Below are 25,009 nucleotides of genomic sequence, written 5' to 3'. Positions count from 1 at the left end.
GTCCGTCTTCGGTTTCTTCACCACCCAAGTCAAGTCTGGCATGATCTTTCTCAAGTCTGGCATGATCTTTCTCAAGTCTGGCATGATCTTTCTCAAGTCTTGCATGATCTTTCTCAAGTCTTGCATGATCCAAGTCAAGCCTGGTACGGTGAAAAACATGAACCTCGGTGATGTCAGTATATGCGATCGGAAATTTAATCCCGTGAAAGTATGAGATCTCTAATTTATAAGGTGTGATTGTAAATTGTCGGCGTAATTAAGAGGAACAAAACATGGAAGAAAGAAAATGAACAGACAAAGAAGAAATGAGAGTAAATGTTTACTCCACTCACCCCCTCAAGATGGAGGGAGGGAAACCACTCCAATCTTGCGTATTAACTCTGTGAAGTGTGGTCTTGGTAATGGCTTGGTGAGGACATCAGCGAGCTGGTCTTTGGTGGAGACGTGAGTGACGCGCAGAGCTCCTGAGCGAACATTTTCGCGCACAAAATGAAAGTCTAAGGCCAGATGTTTCATCCTGGAGTGGAAGACAGGATTTGCGCTGAGGTATGTTGCACCTACATTATCACAGAAGACAACTGGAGGTTGAGTAAGAGTGACACCAAGTTCCGTGAGTAATGAGCACACCCATCGCAGCTCAGCAGCTGTATTTGCGACAACCCGATATTCAGCTTCTGTTGATGAGCGAGCAACTCCTGTTTGTTTCTTCGAAGACCAAGCAATAGGTGTTGCTCCAATGTATAGGATGAACGCGTTCGTTGAAATGAAGTCATCAGTGTCCCCTGCCCAATCAGCGTCTGAGTAGGCGTGGAGAGACAGAGGCGTATCGCGGCGGAAGAGAATGCCGTGAGAGAGGGTTCCAGCGAGATATCGTAAGACGCGTTTCACCGCTTGCCAGTGTTCATCAGTTGGACAGTGCATAAACTGAGAAAGCTTGTTGACGCTGTAGGCAATGTCGGGTCGCGTGAAAGATAGATATTGAAGACTTCCCATAATCATACGAAATTCACGCGGATCTTGCATCGGTTGACCGGAGGTGATGGTGAGCTTTGGTGAGATAGGCATTGGAGTCGCAACCGGTTTCGCGTCTAACATCTTCGTCTTGGTGAGAAGATCGATGATGTATTTGCGTTGCATGAGGTGAAGACCAGCTGGAGTTCGTGTTACTTCGACACCAAGAAAGTAGCTGATATCAGATGGTTCTTTGAGAGAGAACCGCGAGGCAAGAACACGTATGCAGGCATCGACCAAGCTAGTGCTGCTTCCCGTAATGATAATATCGTCGACATATACAAGGATGTAGACAATTTGTGTGCCATGTATGTAGACGAAAGCGGACGTGTCTGCAACCGAGTTCGTGCATCCCATTTGAAGAAGAAAGTTGCGGAGCTCCTGGTACCAGGCTCGAGGAGCTTGTTTAAGACCGTAAAGCGCCTTCTTGAGATGACATACGTGATGAGGACGATCAGAATCAATAAAACCAGGTGGCTGAGACACATATACCTCGTCGGTTAGAGTTCCTTGGAGAAAGGCATTATTGACGTCCAGTTGCTTGATAACCCACGAGCGACTAACAGCAAGTTGAAGAACAAGGCGAATCGTCAAAAACAAGGCGAATCGTCAAAGTCTTGACCACAGGACTGAAAGTTTCTGCATAATCCACGCCATATTCTTGTCTGAACCCACGAGCCACCCATCTTGATTTGTACCTGCGAATCGTGCCATCAGGTGAATATTTAACTGTGTGGACCCATTTCGTAGCAATAACATGTTGTTCCGGTCTCGGAGGAACAAGTTCAAACATATGGTTTTTGATCTGAGCATTATACTCATCTTCCATAGATTGTCTCCAGTTGGGATCTCGCATTGCCTGGGCCACGGTCGTGGGAACTATGGGTTTGGTTTCAGGTGTGGCGAGAAGGGTAAGCTTTTGGGTTGAGTTGGTTATTTTATTTTTGGCACGGGTTTGCATCGGGTGGACATTTTGGAGAAGTTCAGGATGTGGAGTGGGAGACAATGTATTTGGTTCGGGAGGTGGGATATTTGTGGTGACTGTTGGTTGATGGTCAGAGTGAGAAGGCGAGGTTTGTGAGGTAGTTGGTTGTGGAGTCTCTGCTTGTACCTGCACAGAACCAATACACGTACCTGATATTCCGTGTTTTTAACGGTTTTAAACTCGTTTTGGAGCAATTAAATGGTCGGTTTTAATTAATGTTTTGGTCTATTTGATGCGTTTTGGTGTTCTTAAGTGTAATATGCAGGTTACTAGATAGCTTGCAAGAAAAGAACGCATTCGGGATTTATTCAGAAGCAAGATGGACCGAACAATGGACCGAATGAAGTATTGATCGCACAGAGCCACAGATCGACCGATCCGGACAACGTGGATCGACCGATCCCACGCCTTCATGCCCTAGATCGACCGATCCGGTCCATGTGGATCGGCCGATCCCATGCTCTACGGGCTCCACACGCACAAACGAGCTTTTCACTCCTTTTTACCCACTCCCCTCAAGAATTCACAAAAGAACTGGACCTTTGAGACTCAGAAAAGACCAGGGGCGACCAAGAAGGAGATTTACAAGTTCTTGAGAGAGATTTGAGAGTTTTGTAACTTGTTTTGTGTGATTTGTGAAGATTTGTAAAGGAGTTCATCTGAAAACCATTTGGAGAAGATCTTCTGAACCTTTACTCTGTTTTAATACAATCTTATCATGTTTTCTTCATCAAAATCGTTTTGTTCTTGCTTAGTTATGTGTGAGTAGTCATCTAGTTGGGTTTAGGGGTTCTCATAGGGGATTTCTTGATGTTTTGATTCATAAAACGTGTGTAGACTAAGGGATTACGTTTTGGTTCTTCGTCTAATGGATTTCTTACTGCTTGAACTGAATTGATCACTTAGTTCATGATATTAGATTGTTTGATGCACCGAAAGTGATTGTTTGAACTTCCGAAAATACTTTAGATGAGCAAAGTGTCCTTAACCCTCGGAAGTTGATGTTATTGCGCTTTGTGAACATATTGAACTTGTTCTTAATGCTTGTTTAGAAATTGAAACTCAGCGGAAGTTAGTGTGGAGATTTCTATAACATAGAGAATTAGCGCTACGGAAGTAGGTTAATTCTAATATCGTGTTTGAGTTCTAGACGGTTCTTAATATATCCCTGTGTCTGCCATTAATTGTATCTTGATTAAAAAGAAATCCCTGAGAATTCCCAATGCCCAACGTTTGTTTTAAAATAGTTTTCAAATCGTTTAAATCATCTTTTTACAGCTTGTTTATGTTTTGTGACACTAAAGAAAATTAAATAAAAACCATCAAAAATATATCTTCGTTCGCTGTAGCTATTAACTTGTCTGCAACTCTACGTGTGATCATCGGTCCCTGTGGATTCGATCCCGCATTACTACTGCGTACTTTACTGTGCACTTGCAGTTAGATAATCGGGTTAAAACTCGACACATCAAGTTTTTTGAAGAATTATTTCTTGTGCTCTGTTCTGCTGATGGAATGGCAGAGACAGAGGGAGACGGTGATGATATCACCGGCTGATTGTGAAGATCCGGGCACGGGGGAGAATACGAGCCTTGATGTACGAGTGGTGACTGTGAGATCGGTATGTAAGTGTGTGGAGCATGGGTGGTGGTTTCGGTGGCTTGAGGCAGAGGTGCTTTCGGTGGAGTGTATGGGAACTGCGTCTCATCAAACTGAACATGGCGCGAGGTGTAAATGCGACCAGTCGGAAGGTGAAGGCAAAGATATGCGCTTTGGGTGAGTGAGTATCCCAGAAAGATGCACGGAAGAGATCTGTTGTCGAGCTTGTGTTGCGCATAGGGCCTGAGCCAGGGAAAACAAAGACAGCCGAAGACCCGAAGCTTGAGATAGTTAGGTTCCTTGTTGAACAGCTTCTTGTATGGCGATTGGTGCTGAGTTACCGGAGACGGGAGACGGTTGATGAGATACACTGCAGCAGCGAAAGAGTAAGTCCAGTAGGTTGTTGGTATCGTCGATTGGTGAAGAAGAGTTAAACCAGTTTCGACAATATGTCGATGCTTTCTTTCTGCAATGCCATTATGCTCAGGTGTGTGGGGAGGTGAAGTGAAATGAGAGATCCCGTGTGATGCCAAGAAACTCCGCAAAGCGATGTACTCGCCACCATTGTCAGAGTAGAGATTTTTGATCGGCTTCCCAAAGTGCTTTTCGACAACAGCCTTGAAGAGGATGAAGGTTTCTTTGACCTGAGATTTTTGTTTCAGAGGATAGAACCAGGTGTATCGGGTGAAATGATCGACAAATATGAGGTAGTATTTGAAATTGTCGACAGAGAGAATTGGGGAGGTCCAAACATCAGTGTATAAGTACTCAAGAGGTTGAGTTGAGGTGATTGTGTTTGTGTGAAATGGAAGTTTATGACTTTTATTAATGAGACAATGAGAACAAGGGGTTTCTTTTTGAGAAGTAGAAGAAAGCGGTAATAAAAACTTAGAAATAATAGCTTGCAAAACAGAAGAAGATGGGTGTCCCAATCGGGAATGCCATGAAAAGAGAGTGGTTTTTGGTGTTGGTGAGGCGTAAAGGGAGATGGTATTGGATGAAGTCACGGGCCACTCGTACAGCTCGTCCTTAGTCTTGCCTTGGAGCAACCGGACCCCCGTGCTGAGATCCTTCACCTGAAAATGTGCAGGAAAGAATTCAACAAAAACGTTATTGGAATTGCACAAGCGATAAACAGAGATAAAGTTTCGTTTTAGGTTAGGAACATAAAGGATATTATTTAAGTTAAAGGAATGAGAAGGAGTGGTAAGAGTTGTGGAACCAGTATGCGAGATCGGGAGACCGGAGCCATCTTCAATCATGACATCTTCACCACCAGTGTACGGCTGATTCAGAGCTAGGTTACTCAAGTCGGTTGTCAAGTGGTGTGTCGCGCCGCTGTCCAAGATCCAGTTTCCTGGATTATACGATTGAGCCATGGCCATATTAGCACGAGGTTGCCACGCCGATGACGAGGCCTTGGAGCTCGGGTTGTAGGAGGCAGCTGCGCTCTGAAGCTGATTGCACCGACGTGCAGAGTGTCCATGGACGCCACACAGTTGACAACGACCCTGATAGCCACGCGAAGATTGATCATTGCGCGGACTGAACTGCTGTTGTTGCCAGGTCTGGTGAGGACGAGAGTTGTTGTTGCGGGACTGGCCATAGCTGGTCTTCTGCGCATTGGGATGGTTGTTCGAGGAGCCGCGGTGATGGGCAACATTGGCAGTGACCGGAAGAACCGCTGCCATTGTGGTTTTGGAGAGGAGCTTGTGGTTTTAGAGAGGAGCTTGGTCTCATGGTTCAACAGCTTCTCGTGAATCTCGGTGAGCGATGGTGGGGACTCACGACCTTCAATCTGATCCTTCACCGGCTTGTAATCTTCCGGTAAACCTTCAAGGAGGAACTCGATCTGATCTTCAATGTCATAAGGTTTGCCCAATAAGGCGACTTGATCAAACCAAGTCTTGAATCCCTGAAAGTAATCATCGATACTCATGGTTCCTTTGGTCCAGCTTTTGATCTGCTGGCGCAGTTGTTGGATGTGGCCACGGCTGGGTTTTGCGTAGGTAGAGGATAGAGTCTCCCAGATTTGAGCCGACGTCGTTGCTGTGGACAGAAATGGTTGAATGGAGACAGTGATGGCGCCGAGCAAACCACTGTAGATCAAGCGATCTTGACGCTTCCATAAGAGATAGTCTGGGTTCGAGGTAACCTCACCCTCGTTTGTAATGGTCGGAGGTGGAGGAACGGCAGATCCGTCGAGAAAGCCCGAGAGATCGTAACCGTCGAGCAGCGCACTGACTTGACGACTCCACATGAGGAAGTTTGAAGCCGTGAGCTTGGTGACATTGTTCATGTTCACGTTGAGGAGGTTTGAAGAAGGAGAGACTACAGGAGAGAGAGCGTATTGAAAATGACGGCTAGGTCAATTTTTAATGGATCAATAGCTCTGATACCATATAAGGTTTGATGACTGAATAGTATTATTAGAATGAGAGTTACACGTATATATACTCAATACAAGATGTACTAGGTTAATATGAATGACTACACTACCCATTATACATATTTACTCTATATTAACTCTCAAAACGTTGTACATTGTGACACTATCAGGGTCTATGTTCTTCTCCTTCATCTTCCTTAGAAGATTGTCAATCTCAACTCGTTTTAGAAACACACTGTAGATAGAAATCATCGACTTAAAGGGTGAAAGCTTGTTGAGAAAACCTAGCTCTCCCATCTTCTCAAAGATAGCTTCAGCTTCACCAACATCTTGGTGAGCTCTAGTGTACATGTTCAAGAGTGTAGTGTAGACAGAGTAGCCCTTCATGGTCTCAGGGATGCTTGTGTCAAAAAACTTATCAGCTTCTTTCAAACCCAACACTTTCTCGGTTAGGTCAAGCCTATCAGCATAATCTTCTGGAAAAAGATTAATCATCTTTTGATCACAAAACCATGAAGATGCCTCAAGTGCTATGGATAATTTATTTGAGTCTTGAAGGTTCTTGATGAGGTCTCTAAACTCTGAAGGCTTCACTTGGCTCCCCATCTTCCCCCACTCTTCCAGAAACGGAGTGATTGGTTTATTACCAAATCTTATGTTCCTTAGAGTCTTGTTCATTAGTATGTCTGCTTGTTGGACCATACCATGTTTGCGGAAACCAGACGCCAACATCGTTGGGATTCGAACATCAAACTCAAGACCCGACAACGCGTACTCACTGTAGTACATCTCAGCTGCTATGTTGATATCGTCAAGATTCAAGAGAGATTCAATCAAAGCTAGGAACCCATCATTGTCTTGCTCTCTTGTCTTCTTGTATAGATTCCATATACGGTAAACATCTCCACTGTCTCCTGCTTCACCGTATAGCCTCATGAGCTCCTCATACGAGGAGGGATCATTCAGCTCCTCAGCTCTAACAAGCATCTCTCTCGCTTCTCTCTTGGAACCAACTCTTAGATAAGCCTTTGCCATGTCAAGATTGTCGAGCTTGACGTTGTTCTCCTTCATCTCTCGTAGAACCTCGTCGACCTTACCTCTGTTCCCAACGGAGCTGTAGAGAGACATCATGTAGCTGTACGGCGAAGGTTTCAAGAGCAGACCTAGCTCTCTCATCTTCTTGAAAGCAGCTTCTGCTCTATCAACATCTTTGTTCCCTGACTCTGCGTAGCTCTTTAGTAGAGATGTGTACATAGACTCGTTTCTAAGATTCTCAGGGACCTTCTCCAAGAACTTCTCTGCTTCTTCAAACCCTAACACGTTTTCGACCAGATCAAACGTGCTGTGTAGTCTTCAGGTACGAGACTGCACATCTTTCGTTCAACCATCCATTCTGATACCTCTAGGGCTTGTGGAAACCGCTTGGTGTCACGGAGCTTCTCTAAGATTCCTCTCACCAGAGTAGGATTCAAGTTGTTACCTTGTTGTCTCCATTGCTCGAGCACTGTACTGATCTTTGCCTTGTGATTTAAAGCCGACTCTATCCGATTCTGCAGGACTTGGTTCGAGGCCCATAGGGTTTCGTTTGAATTGGAGCAGAAGAGACGAAGACGAGGCTTGGTGCTGTGAGCGAGAATACGCTTTGCGTGTTGCTGAAGACTAATCATGCTCTCTAGTTCAGTCTTAGGGTTTTGTGCTACCTAACTTACCGAGACACTAACTTAGTCGTGTTTATCACGTAAGGTTTTTGAGTGTTGGGGAAATAATACCGTAAGTAACTAAAGGGGTTATTTAGTAAAAAAAAAAATTAAAGAAGTTATTAGGAGATGAATTTGTGTAGAATTTGTGAATTTTAAGAGTTGATAGTTTTTAATAGTTATATGGATTGTGAAAATATATATATATTTTTTTAGATTGTTATAAATTTTCATAAATTTTATTATGCCTATTATGAAAAATATATATAAGTTCAAAACTGTTATAAATATTGTAATTATGTCTATTATGGAGAGTTCAAATATATTTGTTCTCCAAACTTTACTTATTTACTTATTCTCTATGTTATCCTTTGTTTCAAAGTTATTGTATTCTTATATAAATGGTTATTACTCATGAATAACACACACTAATTTCCAATTTTTTTTAGTTATATACTTATAACGTGTTATCAACACGAAACTCTAGCATTTTTGAGTTAAAAGGTATAAAAAAAATTTCTGTTAGATTCTTAATCTTTATTAAATTCTTCTTCGATCTATTTTTATTATCGATACATGGTCGTAAGTGTGGATCTAATTGTTGGAGTTTTAAAAGCTTTATGATATCGATTTTTGCGGGAAGCTTTTTTAGGGAAATTCTTTGTCGTTTTACGACAGTTTTAGAGAAAACTTGTTTTGTAGTTTTGGCAAAAACTCATTTTTGCGAGAGTTCGGTTTTGCGAATTTGGTGAAAAACTCAATTTTGTGATTTTAGCGAAATTTTTTGATTTTGTGATTTTGACGAGAAAATTGATTTGGTGAGAAAACTTATTTTTCAGTTTTCGCGAGAAAGTTTTTTTGTGGTTTTGGAGGGGGAGAGCACAATTTTTTGGTTTTTGCGGATAAACTCGATTTTGCGGTTTTAGTGAAACCACAATTAGTTTTTTTTTTTTGCGAGAAAATTTGTTCTTTTTTTTTGCCGGAAAAGTTTTTTGTGTGTAGAATAACTTGATTGTACACTTTTCGTAGGAAAACTCGATTTCACATTTTCGGTGAAAAAATTAACTCAAAATTCTTATTCCCCATATTTGATATGAGCTAAAACTTTATTTGTTTTAGATTATTGGATGGGCCATGTCTATATTGCCCAAAAACTCACTAACGCGCATGGTATAGTTTGGCTTGTGACTCTTACCAAAAACTCACTAACGCGCATGGTATAATTAGGCTTGTGACTCTTATCAAATTATAATCCACGTCATTTGTATTTGGACACGGACCATTCATAGCCAGGCCACCCGTTTGACAGCCTTACTCGCTGTATAGAACACATAGCATATCTCCAATGTTTACTATACATAGCATAATTCTTAAAAGAACTCATTAAAACTTTCTAAGCAAATAAATATAACTTTATTACTAATTTCTCCTCGAATTTTACCAATTAAAACAATTAAAATCAAAATAACAAAGAAAACAAAATTGTTGAGAATGATCGTTCTTTGAGATATCTGAACAAAAAATGAAAAAAAATCTAAAACAAAAGAGGAACATTTATAAATTAATAACTCTATAAACTAATAAAATATTGTGTTTACATCGTTACTCATTTATAAAACTTTCACTGTGAATCTGGTCAAGACGAGAACAAGAGGAACAATAATAATAATCAAACAAGTAATAAAAGTGGAATAAGAGCCTTAGATAGACTGTCCACGTCAGATGGAAAAATCACTCAATCATGTTATAAGGTTTTGCCTCGTAATCAAGTGATTTCGGATGTTGGGTTTAAATTTCTTTACTACCCCGCATGTTAATCTGAATGGCCCAGGAAACCCATTTTATTGAAAGCATCGTGACCTTATTCTTCACCTACGCGAGATCTCCTTTTCTCATTTTGTCCAAACCCTAATACGGTTGCAACTGGCACATACAAAGATCTTTTGTCAGCAGGATCCATTGATCCAACCAAAGTGAAAATGATCATTACTTAATTACAGATTGAAGTACTCCGTTCTGCATGCTAACCGAGTGTTTTTCTTAGGGTTGTGAGATGTTGCTTGCAGTATGCTTCAGCCATAGCTAAAGCATCTTTGATGTCCAAGTGTGTTGTTGTCGACATCAAGGAGCCTGACTCAGCAGCTTCTGCTGGTAACCTTTATTAGTTATTTTTTATTTGAATCTTCAGAATTACCGGTAGATCTGCAACCTTTTCCCTGAATCTCTGTTGGCCTGCATGTTATGGCTTTTAAGTTAGCAATGAGAATAGAGTAATGTTTGAGAAAGAAAAAGCCACGACCAAGTTATTTGTTTCCTGATGTGGAACATAACCAAATATATGTTTCTCCGATGACCTGATCATATAAATTTGTTTGTGTAGTGTGAATCAAGAGCAAACAAATCTTTGAATATGAACTCTTTTTTTTTGAGAACTGAGTATGAACATATCTTATTCTTTCTCTTTTTTGCAGCTTTTAGAGCACGTGATGGTGGACAAAAAGATTTACATGATTTGCAATGTGTAATGATCAACAGATTTTAGTGACACAGAAATTGGTGTTGCACAAAAAAGAAAGCAATTTATGATGCGGTAAGTATATTTGCGTTTACTTTTTTACAGCAATAGTTACTTTGCTTATGACTGATTTTCTAAAACCAGTTGAGCAAATATGAACAAGTGTCTACGTTCTCACGAGTTCAATCCATCTTTGGTATGATTTGCAGGAAGGCCTGCTCTCAACCCCCATATCCAAGATATTCAACTCGTGCACTTAAAGATAAGAGATCACATGGTAGTCTTTCAAGCTAGAGAAGGGAATAGAATGGCAGACAAAATTGCAAAGGAAGATCTCTATTTTTTTTTTTAAATAGTGCCCCTATATTGTATTATGTTGCCAAGTTGGTTGAATGTCTTAGTGGAGGGTGATAATGTGTAAACTATTGGGTTAATGAAAAGTATGAAGGTTGAGCCAAAAAAAAAGAAGGAGATTAAGATATTAACATGGAAATATGGATTAGTGTTAGTTCTGATGATAGTTATGCCAAGTTGAAATAATATTTTTGTTGTAGCGCGCATATTCTTTGCATCTTAAAAAAAAAATAATAAGCAAGTCGTACATATGACAAACTAACATCAATTTAACAGTTTTGAAGAAAATATTCTTGCAAATTAAATACCTTAATTTATTTATCTCACAGATACAATATTGTGATGTTGAAAGATTTTAAAAATTGGTGATATGAGTAAGAAATGAAACCTTTAACAAAATAAATATTTGTTACAGCATATTATAAATCAATGCATTTTCAAAAGTGACTTAAATTGCTAACTGTAGAGAAAGCATACATACCAGAAAAGAGCAACAGTACAAATATTAGTTTTCTATAAACTGACCAAGCTAAATATTGTAATTTCATCATAATAAAGTATGAACAACATAAATATTCCACACCAAAGCTATATTTTATAAGCAAAAAGCAAAAACGTGTCATTAATTATCATCCAAACTTCTTTCCTTCAAGAAAACGAAAACGTTAGACAACAGGAACAAAAAGCATATGCACAGATGTAAAGAAACATTACCATAGATTATTTCTGCTTTGGGATTAGAAATTTGGTGGCTCATATAAATTAATAAATCTAACACATATATATATATATATGCATGTTATGTGATTAAAGGGTTCTGACATTACTAATATTAATAAGGTTTACCAATTATAGTGTGAGTTCTTATAGTATATAGCGTAACCAGTCTAAGTATAAATATATATATATATATAGATACAAATTACAAAGTAATTTAAATTTAACTAAAATATATGGAAAACAATCTGGGTGTAGTCCGGAAAAGGCTCTAGTAATAATAATAATAAATAGGGGAAGGTGGATGCAAACAAGCATAGCATGGCCACAGAAAACGCTAAGTCGGGGTCGGCAGCTGCAGCATGCAAGATCATGGACAGAGCAATCACTAAACAGATAATCAGCACCACACCCACCATATTTTGCATAAACCTCTTAATCTTCATTTCGCCACCAGGTATCTTAGCATCGAACTCTGCTCCTCCTGATGATTGTTCCCACTCTCCATACATCTTTTGTGCTCCTTGTACATCATCAAACTTCGAGAAAGACTTAACGACACCCATCTCTCCTACCTTGTTCCTTACTCTCGAAACGTTGTTCATTGTGACACTGTCCAACTCTATGTTCTTATCCTCCATCTTCCTTAGAAGATTCTCGATCTCTGTTCGTTTCCCTAGCACACTGTAGAGAGATATCATCGACTTAAACTGATAAGTTTCTTGGGATTCCAGCTTAAAACCAATTGACAATTAGTGGATTGGCCCAAGTCTCTTATATATTACTCAAGTCTCTTTCATATTTCCGATGTGGGATCTTCTTTCCAATACCCTCCCTCGAAATAATAGTGCATATAACCATTAATCTCGCAGAATCCATCATACCCCCTCCGAAATCAAGCTTTATTTTCTAGCGATCTCGGCGGAACTGAGCCTTCTATGGACCATCAGCTAATGGGATGATCGGACTACTGTACGGGCCGGATTAATGGGTCAGAGTATTGGGCCCGCTCTAATACCATGATAAGTTTTTTGGGCTTCCAACTTAAAACCAATTGGCAATTACTGGATTGGCCCAAGTCTCTTATATATTACTCAAGTCTCTTTCATATTTTAGATGTGAGATCTTTTCTCCAATATAAACGGTGAAAGCTTGGAGAGGAAACCTAGCTCTCCCATCTTCTCAAAGATAGCTTCAGCTTCACCAACATCTTGGTGAGATATAGTGTACATGTTCAAGAGTGTAGTGCAGAAAGAGTAGCCCTTCATAGTCTCAGGGATGCTTGTTTCAAAAAACTTATATGCTTCTTTCAAACCCAACACTTTCTCAGTAAGATCAAGCCTATTTGCATAATCTTCCGGAAAAAGATTAATCATCTTTTGATCACAAAACCATGAAGATGCCTCACGTGCTTTGGTAAACTTATTTGAATCTTGAAGGTTCTTGATGAGGTCTCTCAACTCTGAAGGCTTCCCACACTCTTCTAGCAACGGAGTGATTGGTTTATTACCAGATCTTATGTTCCTTAAAGTCTTGTTCATTAGTACATCAGCTTGTTTCACCATACCGTGTTTGCGGAAACCAGACACCAACATAGTTGGGATCCGGACATCAAACTCAAGACCAGACCACTCGTACTCTTTGTAGTACATCAACGCTGCTCCGTTGATACCATCAAGATTTAAGAGAGACGCAAACAAAGCTAAGAACCCATCATTGTCTTCCCCTCTTGTCTTCTTGTATAGATTCCACATACGGTAAACATCTCCATTGTCTCCTGCTTCACCGTATAGCCTCATGAGCTCCTTGGGATCATTCAGCTCCTCAGCTTTAACAAGCATCTCTCTCGCTTCTCTCTTGGAACCAACTCTTAGATAAGCCTTCGCCATCTCAAGGCTATCAAGCTCAACGTTGTTCTCCTCCATCTCTCTCAGAATCTCATCTACCTTGCCTCGGATCCCAACGGAGATATAGAGCGACGTCATGGAGCTTTACGGTGAAGGTTTCAAGAGCAAACCTAGCTCTCTCATCTTATTGAAAACAGCTTCGGCTCTATTAAGATATTTCTTCTTTGCGTAGCTCTTTAGTAAAGTGGTGTACATATGCTCGTTTCTGAGATTCTCTGGGACCTTCTCCAAGAACTTCTCTGCTTCTTTAAACCCTAGAACGTTCTCGATGAGATGAAAACGTGCTGTGTAGTCTTCAGGTAGGAGACTGCATACGTTACCTTCGGCCATCCACGTTGACACCTCTAGGGCTTGTGGATATTGCTTGGAGTCGCGGAGCTTCTCGAAGATTCCTTTCACTAACGAAGGGTTTAGCTTGTTACCTTGTTGTCTCCATTGCTCGAGGACTGTACTGATCTTTGAGTTTTGATGTAAATCTGAATCGATCCGAGTCTGTAGAGTTTGACTCGGTGTCGATAGGGTTGGGTTTGTGTTGGAGCAGAAGAGACGAGCCTTGCTGCTGTGAGCGAACGCCTTGCGTGTTGCCGAAGACTATGGATCATCATGATGCTCAAGTTCAGAGCTTAGGGTTTATGTGTCTTTAATAAGCTTTGCGTGTTGCTGACTGTGAAATTAATCTGAGGTTAATAGGAATTATTCACCCTGTTTCAATATATAATTTTTTATTTTTACAATGTAAGTCGGTTTCAAAATACAACTCAAAACAGAAAAATTTTAAAATATGATTTACAGATTTACCATTAGCCCTCTTTTTTTTTTTGACAAAATACCATTAGCCCTCTCTTTCTTCAATTAAATACTAAAACTAAAAATATATTTTTAATATCAATACTATTAAAACATGAGAACTTTTTATCTACTTACAAATAGTCTATGTTAGACCATTACATTAATTTAATTTTCCATTATTTCTCCTACAACTAACTTAGTTATTATTAAATATATATCATATTTAACCAATTATTTTAATATTTTTAAAATAAAATATATTATTAAGTATCTTTTTCTAAGACTACATTTTGATAATATATTTTAATATCTTTTATTTAAAATGTAACTATACATTTTTTAATATTTAATTTTAAATAAGAAAATTCATAATTAATATAAGATATAATTAAAACGAATATTGATTCATTTTTAATTTATATAATAAGAAATAAAATTTCTATAAAATTTCTATATACATAATTTATATTCATAATTAAATTACTACACTAATTAATAAATATAAAGTAACTTAATCCATTTATTAGCTATTTTACAAATTATAAAATAACAGAATAAAACAAATAATAAAGTAATATATATAAACTAATAAATAATTTAATATTGAAATATATATATATATATATATATATATATATATTTAAATTAGAGTATTAAAAATAATTAGAGTATTTAATATGAATTAAATTTGAAAATTTAAAATAAACAAAAAAACAAAACATCGAAAAAAATCTAATAGCATGTTAACAATAAAATTAAACTAAACAAATGAAAAAGAAATTATATTTATTTCTATTTATGTATACGAATCGTTCATGCTCAAATTTATTTCTATTTTAGTATGCATCTTCTCAAATATTGATCCATTACGATTACAACAAAATAATAAATTAGTTTGACTAAAAATTTGTATATCTAACTTTTGTAAAATTGAAGCATCACATTCATATTATATCCACCATTCATCTAAACATTCATGAATTATAATACTTTAAGTAAGACAATTTAAGTCAAACCGTATTACATAATGGGTCATCCATCGGTTCAACTGATTGTCGAGTCCCATGTTTTATCGTTTTTTGCGGGTTTTATACAACTTTTAAATAACAATTTTTTTAAGCCAGATCGGATAACATATAGGGTCACCGGTTTTGTCGGTTTAACCGTTGGCCAGAGTCGAGTTTCAGAACACTAAATATAATGTTTCATGGGTAACATTTAAATGTAGATACACAGTTAAAAATACAAATTTATGTCATATAAATTTGGTTTGTTTCAAAACATATCCCGAGTTTCAAAGCGCGGCTCAAAATTTAGTCTAATCAATTAATTTAGGGTTCTATTTTTTTATCTACCATTAACAAATTATAGTAAGACCACTTAAAGAATTAGATAATATGACATATTTGAATATTTACATTAATAATAAACCAACTATAAATTTGAATATTTTTTTAACTATAACAAAATCTGTTAAGAAAGAATCTAACAAAATCTTACTTAAAATTTAAATATTTTAATAAAATAACATATTAAATAATTTCGTAATTTGCTATATAATATTATTATAAATCAATTTATAAAACAAGAAAATAAAATTATACTGTTTTTTATAAATTCTATAATTATATTCTGTATTATATAAAAATATAAGTGTTATATGAATTAAATAGGACAATTCTCTCAAATAGCCATTAGTTTTTGTCACAAAAATAGCCTCAAAAAATAAAATGACCAAAATAGCTCTTTTTATTTTGAAAATTTTAATATTTATTCTTTATTTTTTAAATTTTGAACTCATCCTCAAAATCCAACCCCTTAACTCTAAATCCTAAGTCTTAGATACTTGTAAATTAGTTAAAAACTAGTCACACAATATTGCAATCACCATGTACAGTCGCAAGAGAAGTCTAATTGATGTTTTCTTGGAGTGTAACCTCTCTCACTCCTTCTCCATACTATCCCACAAGCTTGTGAACCTTGTTAAAGGGATGCCATATATATAGTACAAGATTTATCTTGTCATAAGAAATGTAAGATTTCATACTCTTCCATTTCGTTTAAGTAAAAATCGTTTTATTTAGAACCCAAAAAAAAATTGATCCAACTTTCTCTCTTCACATTAATCCAAAATTTTACACAGTCCAAAGACTTACAAAATTTGGGTTCCAACAGACTCTTGCCTTAAACTAAGCTTGGTCAAGGTGGATTTGGAAATGTCTACAAGGTCAGAACATTCATAAACTAGAAATTTTGTCAAAATATTTAAATGGTCTATGATTTCAGGGGCTTCACCAAAGGGACAGAGATATAGGTGAAGTAACTAGCAAATGTTTTTGCATAAACTTGATACAGAGAAGAAGAACGAGGTCTCAGTGAACTGATAAGAAGAGATTCTTGTCTGCTATAAAATATTTATTATTAAATAATATTTTTCTTTTTTTTTGTAACTTTATTATTAAATAATATTTTCACCCAAATAATGGATGAAAAATCACATAGTTACATTTTATATTATATTGTTCCTTTTTTGATTGGAGCGCATATTGTTCATTTTTATTTCTCATACCATTATATGGAACAAGAATTACATAAATATAGGAAACTTAAAAAGGATAGAACCGAAGTCCTCTTAGTAGTTGAGTCCAAGAGTGAGTCCAAGGGACAATTTCTCTTCCCCCTTCAAAACTCCTGTGGAGTTTAAACGAACGTTTGCACCATCGCCAGCAGCAACGAAACCATCGTCAGCATGTACGACCTTCCATAAACCAATCATATAGATCACAATAATTATAAACAACCTTGTTTTTCTAATTTTTTTAAAAAAACAAATTCATTCTCAAGTTTCTATTGTCACATAGATTATCTTTTTTATATGATAGCATATCCAAAATCAACATAAACTTAGAAAATATAATCGGAAAATAATATCGAAAATAGTTAGATATCATTATTATGGGTAAACATTTGATAAAAAAAAATTTAGCATTATGATCTTGTGTATGTGATTTGATATAAACATCTATTTAAATGATCTTCATGGAATCTAATAATCCTTCACGATTATAATTTAGTATAAAGGAAACGAAAGATCGCTCATGAAGACTGAAATAGAGACTTGCAAGATACCTCCATAGCTTTGTTACTTGGTTTCAGAAATTCGATTGTTTTTTCTTTATTATCGCTTAGCCTACAAGAAATTCAAAACAAAGTTTATCATTATATATAAAACAGAAAAAAAAATGTATATATAAATAAACAACTAGATGAATTTAGAGAAATCAATTAAAATATCATAAGTTGACTACCACTTTTCAAAAATACAATCAATCAAAAATATCATAATATTTGGGACTTGTATATTACTTAGAGAATAAATTATTAATTTAAAGTTTGTTTAAAATTATTGTAACGCTGCCACACAAGCAATAAAATAATGTTAAACAAGTTCAAATTGTTATTAATTCAAGGTTGAGGTTGCATTTTTTAAAAGATACTTGATAATATATAGCAGATCAATTATCGCATGAACCTTCGTTGATTTTGCATAAACTCGATAGCGTCTCGAAGGCGTTCATAGATTTGAAGGTGTTGTTGAGATTGCCGCCACCTCATTTCTCGTCTCATTCTCCTTTCTGCTATAGAATTGCACACATGTAATTTATAATAAGACTACAGCAAAATATTAGATATTTCAAACATTTTAAAAATATTTATAAAATAACTAAATACCATTTAAGTTTTTGAATTACAACATAAACCCAGTAATTTCAATCAATACAAATAATGCCGATCCAGAGTGGAAGGCATATAAACATGTTCTTCCAGTCTTGTTTACAATATTTAAAATTTTGACCGTTCATTTCATAAGTCATATGTCACTCAGTTGGCTAATGCCTTAAGACTGTTACCATTTTAGAACTTTATTACCATTTTCGTTCATTTTAAGATACAATTTCTTTTGTTCTCTGGCCCAAAATGTTTCAGACCAAGCCAACGAATTAAAATTTTATATCCAAATGAAATGAAACAAATCATGGACATCACAAAACAATTATCATATCTGCTGTGAACTCTCTGTTATTGGATCATGTGCAAAAAGATGTACAATACAAACATGCTTGTACAGCTTTAAATTAAAGTGCGTGTGATATTTATTTACCTTGTACTGAGTCTCTCCGCTTCTTGTTCCTATACATCTATTGAGATCAACAGATTCGTTTGATTCAGTAAACACCAGCATAGACAAATATAAATGTTCACACACTGAAAATTTGCATATATAGTGATACTTATAGACATATTTTGTGTGTATATAATGACCTGGAGATGGCTTTTCACATGAGATAGTGTGAGACTTTTCACACCCATTGCCTGCACAATCTTCTTAGGAGTTGCTTCTGTAATTTTAACAATAAAATAAATACTTTTTATACAGTCAAACAATTATAAATATATTGTAATATAAAAATTATTTATAAATTATAATATAGATAAATTTTGAAAGTAGAGAAAAGTATCAAAATAAATAAAATAAAAACAAATAATATTGGTTTTGATAGACATCATTTTTAATAGAGAAACTGTAATTGTTTTTGAAAAAAATATTGTTTACTTCTTTCGCCACCAAGTCGATTAACAACATAAACAAAATATTGATGGAGATCAGTGGCCCATCGCAGCCGCGGCATCTTTGACTTAGTGTAAAATCTAACAATCGGTTTTTCCATCGCCTATGTTTTCCGATGAAACTTGTAATCTGATTTTCAGTAATATACCGATTTATATTTTTTGTTCAGATATTTATAGAATTTTGTTTCTAGAGGATTTAATTCCCAAAATAAATAACTAGGAAGAAAATATTTGATCCATATAAATATTGTTTGTTTGTTTCTTTTTTAACTATACCTCTTAAAAGACATTCAAATTGAACTTCTAGAGAAAATAAAAATTTACACCATTTTTTTCTCATGCTAATAATATGTATCATAAATTTATAAATATCAATTAATACTACTCGATTTTGTTTAGAAAATCATAAAATAAAACTATATACAAAATTTATATAAATAAGTCAAATTGACCAAGAATTGATGTATAGGATATGTATAACTTAATAGTTTCAACAACTGTATTACCAACCAAATTCTGACCGGCATATTAAAAGTTATTGACAACAACGACAAATATTAAAACATAAAGCCTCAAATAGTCAAGTTATAACTTATTATCATTATTTTTAACCAAATGATAAAAATAACTTGGACATTTTCCAAGAAAAATACCATGAATATATACACTATACAAATGCTGTTTCCTTTCCAACCAAACTTTTTTCTGATCACAAAACACTTCAATATTGGAGATATCACAGTGTAGAAATTTAATAGTTTCCAAATAATTAAAGTAACACCCCCGATTCCCTTATGTGTTAGATATTGTAATTTATTCTTATTAAATTGTTTATAGATTATTAAGTTGTAGGTTTGAATTTACAGTAAAAATTCTATAAATTAATAATGTTGGTATTATGATATTTATTAATTTATAGAGTTATTAATCTACACTAAATTTTTTTAGATTTATATATAATAAATATATAATTTTCTAAAATAAAAAATATATATATATTTTTAATTTTATGTATATACATTAATTAAATTTTTGAAATTCGACGTTCATACTATTTTATTATATTATTTGGTGTATATAAAATATGTTTAATATAGTTTAAATGTGATTTTAGATATAATTTTACTAAATCTTATTAAAATATATTAAATAAAAAAAATCATTTTGAATACAAAAAATAATATAATGGTTTGTTTGTACATATATAAATGTATATACAAATGAATTATTAAAGAAATCAAGGAATTTCTAAGAAAAACTTCTTCCCAAAAGGAGTACTAGAGGGGTCCCGATTTCGAACTTATAATTTTAATGGAACCATATATTTACAAAATTTTACTTAAAAATTATTATTTTATTGATTTGTGTCACATTTTGAATTGGTCTAATTTAAAATTGGAGAAATTTATTCATTTATAGTATTTATTAATTTATAGAGTTTCATCTACTGTATCTAATTTTATTTCACCCTTCATCTGAGTAATGTTATAGTTCATTCCTTAGCAAATGTGCAGTTCTCTATTCTATCGTAAAGTCTCTCTTGGTGGTGTAACTTTGTTTTTTTTTATGAAATCAAGATTATTGTTCAAAAAAATCACAAAACGGTTTATGGAAAAAATAAATAAAGCGAAATACATATGTGTATTATATATAGAACAATATTTTATGATTGAACTTCAAGTAGCTATAAATAAAAAAGATACTAAATTAGTATATGGACTGAGTTCAAACAGTTAATTCGAGACCGTGTAAACCAGTCATACAGCCATTAGCCAGCAATATTAGTTGCATGAATATTTTCTGAAATATAAAACCCAATCGTATACTAATGAAAGGATCTACCAATAAAAAGAGAATGAAAGAATAGTGGAATAGTTACCGTAAATTCGTAATGATCCTAAAGAGGAATTAGAATATACTAATATATCCTATCTACTTGTAGATGATAATGGCTAATGATAAGAAAAGCCTTTTTTCTTGTAGTGTCAGGGCAATAAACCAAATCTGTAGCTATCTCAAGCTTCTAGAAGTTATTCACATACAGCTGGCAAATAGATGTTTTCTTCACCACGAAGCCACGAAACAGGAAAACACATGTCTACACTACAACCACCAGCTAAGAAGTAAGAAACACCTCATAAACAAAACAACCACATACAAGGCGTCATGCCAATGAAAAACCACAAAGCTCTGAATAGAAAAGACGAAAGCTCCAAGAGACTAACTCTACACACCTACCAAGAAAAACATGAGAAGAAGAAAAACAACCAAAAGGAGGGCGAATGAAAGCCAACCACGGAAAAACCAAAGCTCAAGTTTGAGACAAGAAATAATATCCCAAGCCCACAAAACATACACAAAGAAAAACACTATCCAAACCTGGAGTGGCAAACATGGCGAAATAGAGAGCTACCAGAAACGCAACTAGCGATGAAAATGCAACAAGGTGAGAAAACAAAGAAAGAAAAGGAGACTACACAAAATCAACAAACTGTGGAGCCATCCTCGAGTTATGAAAATAACATAAAAGTCAGATCACCAAAAACGAGATCTTGAAAACCAAGACGAGCAGGGACTATCAACGGCAAGCCAACTACGAGGAAGACAACATAAAAGACAACTAAACGCTGACCCAACCCAATGAGATGTAGTTCCTAACATTAGCCAAATCTAAGGAAAAATAGGATAAATATTAACCAGAACAGCGTACAACGTCATGAGAAACAACCGCACAACTGGAAACTCATAAACCTGATTTACAACAAATATCATATAATCTCACAAGAGAAGAAGACGAGGAAAAACAAGAAAAACGAAGGTGAATTTTTCTGGTGATGGTAAGAAACACCCACACCGGAAATGTAAACAAAGTACATAGATGACGGCTCAAGTCAAAGATGCGGAGACGGAAAAAAATATCTTAGGAGAATAATGCTCGACGTTGTTAAAAAAAAGAATAATGTTCAAAATATTAAATATAATTTTGACGCTGAAACCGTTAATGTTAGAATTAACAAATGCTTAAATGTAAAGTTATTGAAATTTAATATGCTTTACACCAGAAGCTCAATTCACCACTAACAAATACTATTATACACACACCAACACATTATTGAAAAGACAAACATATAATATATTAACTTATAACATAATACTACATAACAAAATAAAATATTAAATCATGCTCTTCACAAATAAATAGTGACCACATAATTACATCATCCAAAAACATCATACTTAACAACAATAAAATAATATTCCGTACAAAGCGCGGACACCCCCTAGTTTTATTATAAGAAAGACAAACTACAACACGTGTTAGTCTCATTTCTGTCACGTGCATTATTACGTTTTTTTTTTCTTCACGTGGGACGGCCAGCATTATTACGTTTAAGTAGGTGAAATACCTAATTATATATTACTAGGTCCGGTCCGCCCTGCGAGCGGGATGAATATTTAAAAATAGTTTAAATTGTTAGAGTAAATATTTAATATAAATTTTTATTAATCAAAAATATAAATATTAGTTAAATTTTATACATGTTTTTTTAAGACTAAATAAACCATGCTATGTTGATAATTAGTTTTTTTTTTCTTGGAGTGGCATTACATCTAGGCCTCGGCATTCGGCGTCCCAATCGGGTTTCGGTTTTGTCCAATCGGATCTCGGTTTTTCGGGTTTATCAAAATCAGCCTCATTCGGATTATATAAAAATTCGGTTCGGGACCGGTTCGGGTTTTATCGGGTTCGGATCGGGGTTAGTAAATCTTAAAAGAACCGGTACAACCCGGTGTACTTTCGGGTTTTAGGTTCCAACCGGTTCTTCGGTTTTAAAGAACTTGATTTATACCTACTTTGTAACCAAAACATAAGTAAAATCGGTTCTTCAGGTTTAAAGTACTTGATTTGTACCTATTTTGTAACCAAAACATAAGTAAAATCGATTCAGAAATAAGAAAAAAACATCAAACATGATCATTCAAAGTCAAACGAAAGGTATACATTGTTATTGATAGAAAGAAAACCAATAAATGAAATCATAAAACGAAAAAAAAAGTTATCATGAAATGAAAAAATTATTCAATGAAAATAAAACCAAAATCTAAAAATTTCAAGCCTCAACCGCCACTTTCAACCATCAACCTTCATGTAGTAGATAGTTATTGTAGATGTTTAATAATATCTTAGTGTATTTTGGCTACATATCAGGAATTGAGATCATGTTTGGTACAAGTTCTTTTTTGGCATTTTGAATGTTTCGGGTTCTATCGGATATCCATTTAATTCCGGGTTCGGTTCGGATAATACCCATAACCCGAAATACCATAAAACAAGATCCATTCGGTATTTATGTCGGGTTCGGATCGGTTCGGATTCATTTTCATCGGATCGGGTTTGGTTCGGATTTTCGGGTTCGGTTTATTTGTCCAGCCCTAATTACATCATTTCTTTCAGAGTATTCATGATGTTGTACTGGAAGTTATTATCATATAAAAATCTATTTATGTTTAATATTTATTTTGTTTCAAATTATAAGTATTTTGGGTTAAAAATACAAATATTAAGAAAAAATATCTTTTTATATTTAGCATTTAATTAAATAGTAAAATTGACCAATGATTAATTATAGGGAAATTATCTCAAATAGACATTTTTAAGTTTTCGCCACAAAAATAGTTCTCAATGAAAAATGACCAAAATAGACCCTTTTTATATTGAAATTTTTAATTTTTAATTTTTATTTTTAAAATTTTGAAAATGTATCCTCAAAACCTCACCCTTTAATTCTAAACCCTAAATCTAGATTAGTTAACTTTATTGTAAAAATACATTTTTACCTTTTAATAAAATTTATTTTGATCATTTTCCTATTTGAGAGCTATTTTGTGAATATAAATTAAAAAAGGTCATCCTAGCGAATTTCTCTAAACTATATTATAAATTTGTTTTTCAATTTTGTTTTAATTGATTTACTTTTTATATTGGATTTTGAAAATAACATAAACTGTGAAACAATAAAAAACTCTTCAGACTATTTAATTAAATAGTAAAAGTGACCAATGATAAATTATATTACGTTTGCGTGCCAACCAATAGCTGAGTTACACATCAAATTCAAACGCATATAACACATACGGAGCTGAGATAATTCAATAATTCACAGAAGTGTTAGTTTTTTCACTGTTAATTATTATCTTCTATACTCTTTTGTTTTTATAACTTTTTTACATATAATGGCATTATATTAAAAGAAGCAAAAGTTTTCTTTTTACATAAATCAACTTTTTTTGGGTCCAAAGAAGCTCAATCCTGATATGCCAGAGTGTAAGGTGAAGGATATATATTTGCAAGTTTGAATCTTTTTAATGTGAAATCGTAGGCAGTTAATTAATTTTTTTGGTCTTAAATCAATCCTGGAGAACATATTTGTTGGAACTTGGAGAGAATTTATCTAATTTCTCATAATATGTGAATTAAGAGAATTATAAGGTTTAAATTCAACTCCCTTAAGACATTAACAAAATTATCTTTGCACAACAGTAGCAGTGCTTAAAGATTTATATTTAGGACTTTTCGTGGTTAGAAGGTTTGAAAGTATAGATGAAATCTACTTCTCCATACTGTTACTATAAATAAATGTTTTCCTCTCACACTTACCACATAGTAAAATATGTTACATATCTCGTGAAGTAAATCACGTTAGTTCACGTCCAGCATTAACATACAACATTCACTTTGAGAAACTGTCTAATATTTTTTTGCTTTCTCGTGAAATAAGGGCTTACCGTATCAGAGAGCTCAGAAAACTCAGCAAGAAAGCTGTTGAAGATATCTTGATATTGGTTTAAGCTATATTGCATCACCAAACTATTCTTCATACATCGTTTCAATCATCGGTTCATACAGCAAACTCTCTAATTAACAAAACCACATCACAACTTGAAGTTTGTCAGGAACCAGAAACCACTCAAATCAAAGTGACACCAAAGAGACAACAACAAAAGTTTCATCTATCCTTCTTGCATTACCTTGTTTTATCTAGTCATGTCTGCTTCGCAAACCTGATTTTCTCTAGTTCCTTTGGATATCTGGAAATATATTGAGATGGTTATTAATCAAGTAAAGAAAAGCAAGAATGATGTCTCTTGATCAACACTTACGAATGAAGTAAATGCGCTCAAAGAGTCAAGCGCAGAATATAGAGACAAACTTTTCAGGTAAGCCTTTTTGTGGTCTCCAGACTTGTCTAACCACGAAGCTGTTGATGCAAGTCTCTCGGTCGTCTTCACATATGTTCTAAATACCTAATATGTGGTAGCTTCTAAAAGTTACCGATGCAGGTGTACGCAAACTCTTGCGCAGCAGCATGAACGAAAGTGTTAATGAACATACAATTCCCCTATAAACTATAT

At 34.8% G+C, this 25,009-nt stretch overlaps 2 protein-coding genes, 1 long non-coding RNA gene and 1 pseudogene across 4 annotated transcripts; 1 reads left to right on the top strand and 3 right to left on the bottom strand.

The window, feature by feature from the left end:
• Positions 1 to 6,107: 6,107 nt before the first annotated feature.
• On the bottom strand, positions 6,108 to 7,651 carry LOC106330198 (annotated as a pseudogene).
• Positions 7,652 to 9,597: 1,946 nt separating this feature from the next.
• LOC106334642 lies at positions 9,598 to 10,539 on the top strand. 2 transcript variants are annotated; one of them, XR_001268651.1, is made up of 4 exons: positions 9,598 to 9,654; positions 9,726 to 9,832; positions 10,153 to 10,271; positions 10,406 to 10,539. It is a non-coding gene; the product is annotated as an uncharacterized LOC106334642 (long non-coding RNA). The 2 variants fall into 2 exon arrangements; XR_001268650.1 differs by having other exon boundaries at positions 9,604 to 9,832.
• A 1,840-nt stretch (positions 10,540 to 12,379) lies between these two features.
• On the bottom strand, positions 12,380 to 13,252 carry LOC106330197 (putative pentatricopeptide repeat-containing protein At1g28020). Its single transcript, XM_013768718.1, has one exon. The coding sequence runs from the start codon at positions 13,250 to 13,252 to the stop codon at positions 12,380 to 12,382; it is 873 nt and encodes a 290-aa protein (XP_013624172.1).
• A 3,289-nt stretch (positions 13,253 to 16,541) lies between these two features.
• Positions 16,542 to 18,719, bottom strand: LOC106334640 (putative Myb family transcription factor At1g14600). Its single transcript, XM_013772958.1, has 6 exons — positions 18,579 to 18,719; positions 18,287 to 18,363; positions 18,126 to 18,162; positions 17,496 to 17,601; positions 17,093 to 17,153; positions 16,542 to 16,721 (listed from the first exon to the last, which is right to left on the bottom strand). Exons 1-6 carry the CDS (start codon positions 18,691 to 18,693, stop codon positions 16,596 to 16,598), a joined length of 522 nt encoding a protein of 173 aa, XP_013628412.1. The 5' UTR covers positions 18,694 to 18,719; the 3' UTR covers positions 16,542 to 16,595.
• Between the last annotated feature and the right edge of the window lie 6,290 nt (positions 18,720 to 25,009).

This window comes from Brassica oleracea, chromosome C3, assembly GCF_000695525.1.
Source record: "Brassica oleracea var. oleracea cultivar TO1000 chromosome C3, BOL, whole genome shotgun sequence".
NCBI classification, from domain to species: domain Eukaryota; kingdom Viridiplantae; phylum Streptophyta; class Magnoliopsida; order Brassicales; family Brassicaceae; genus Brassica; species Brassica oleracea.
This window is presented reverse-complemented; position numbering and strand designations above follow the sequence as displayed.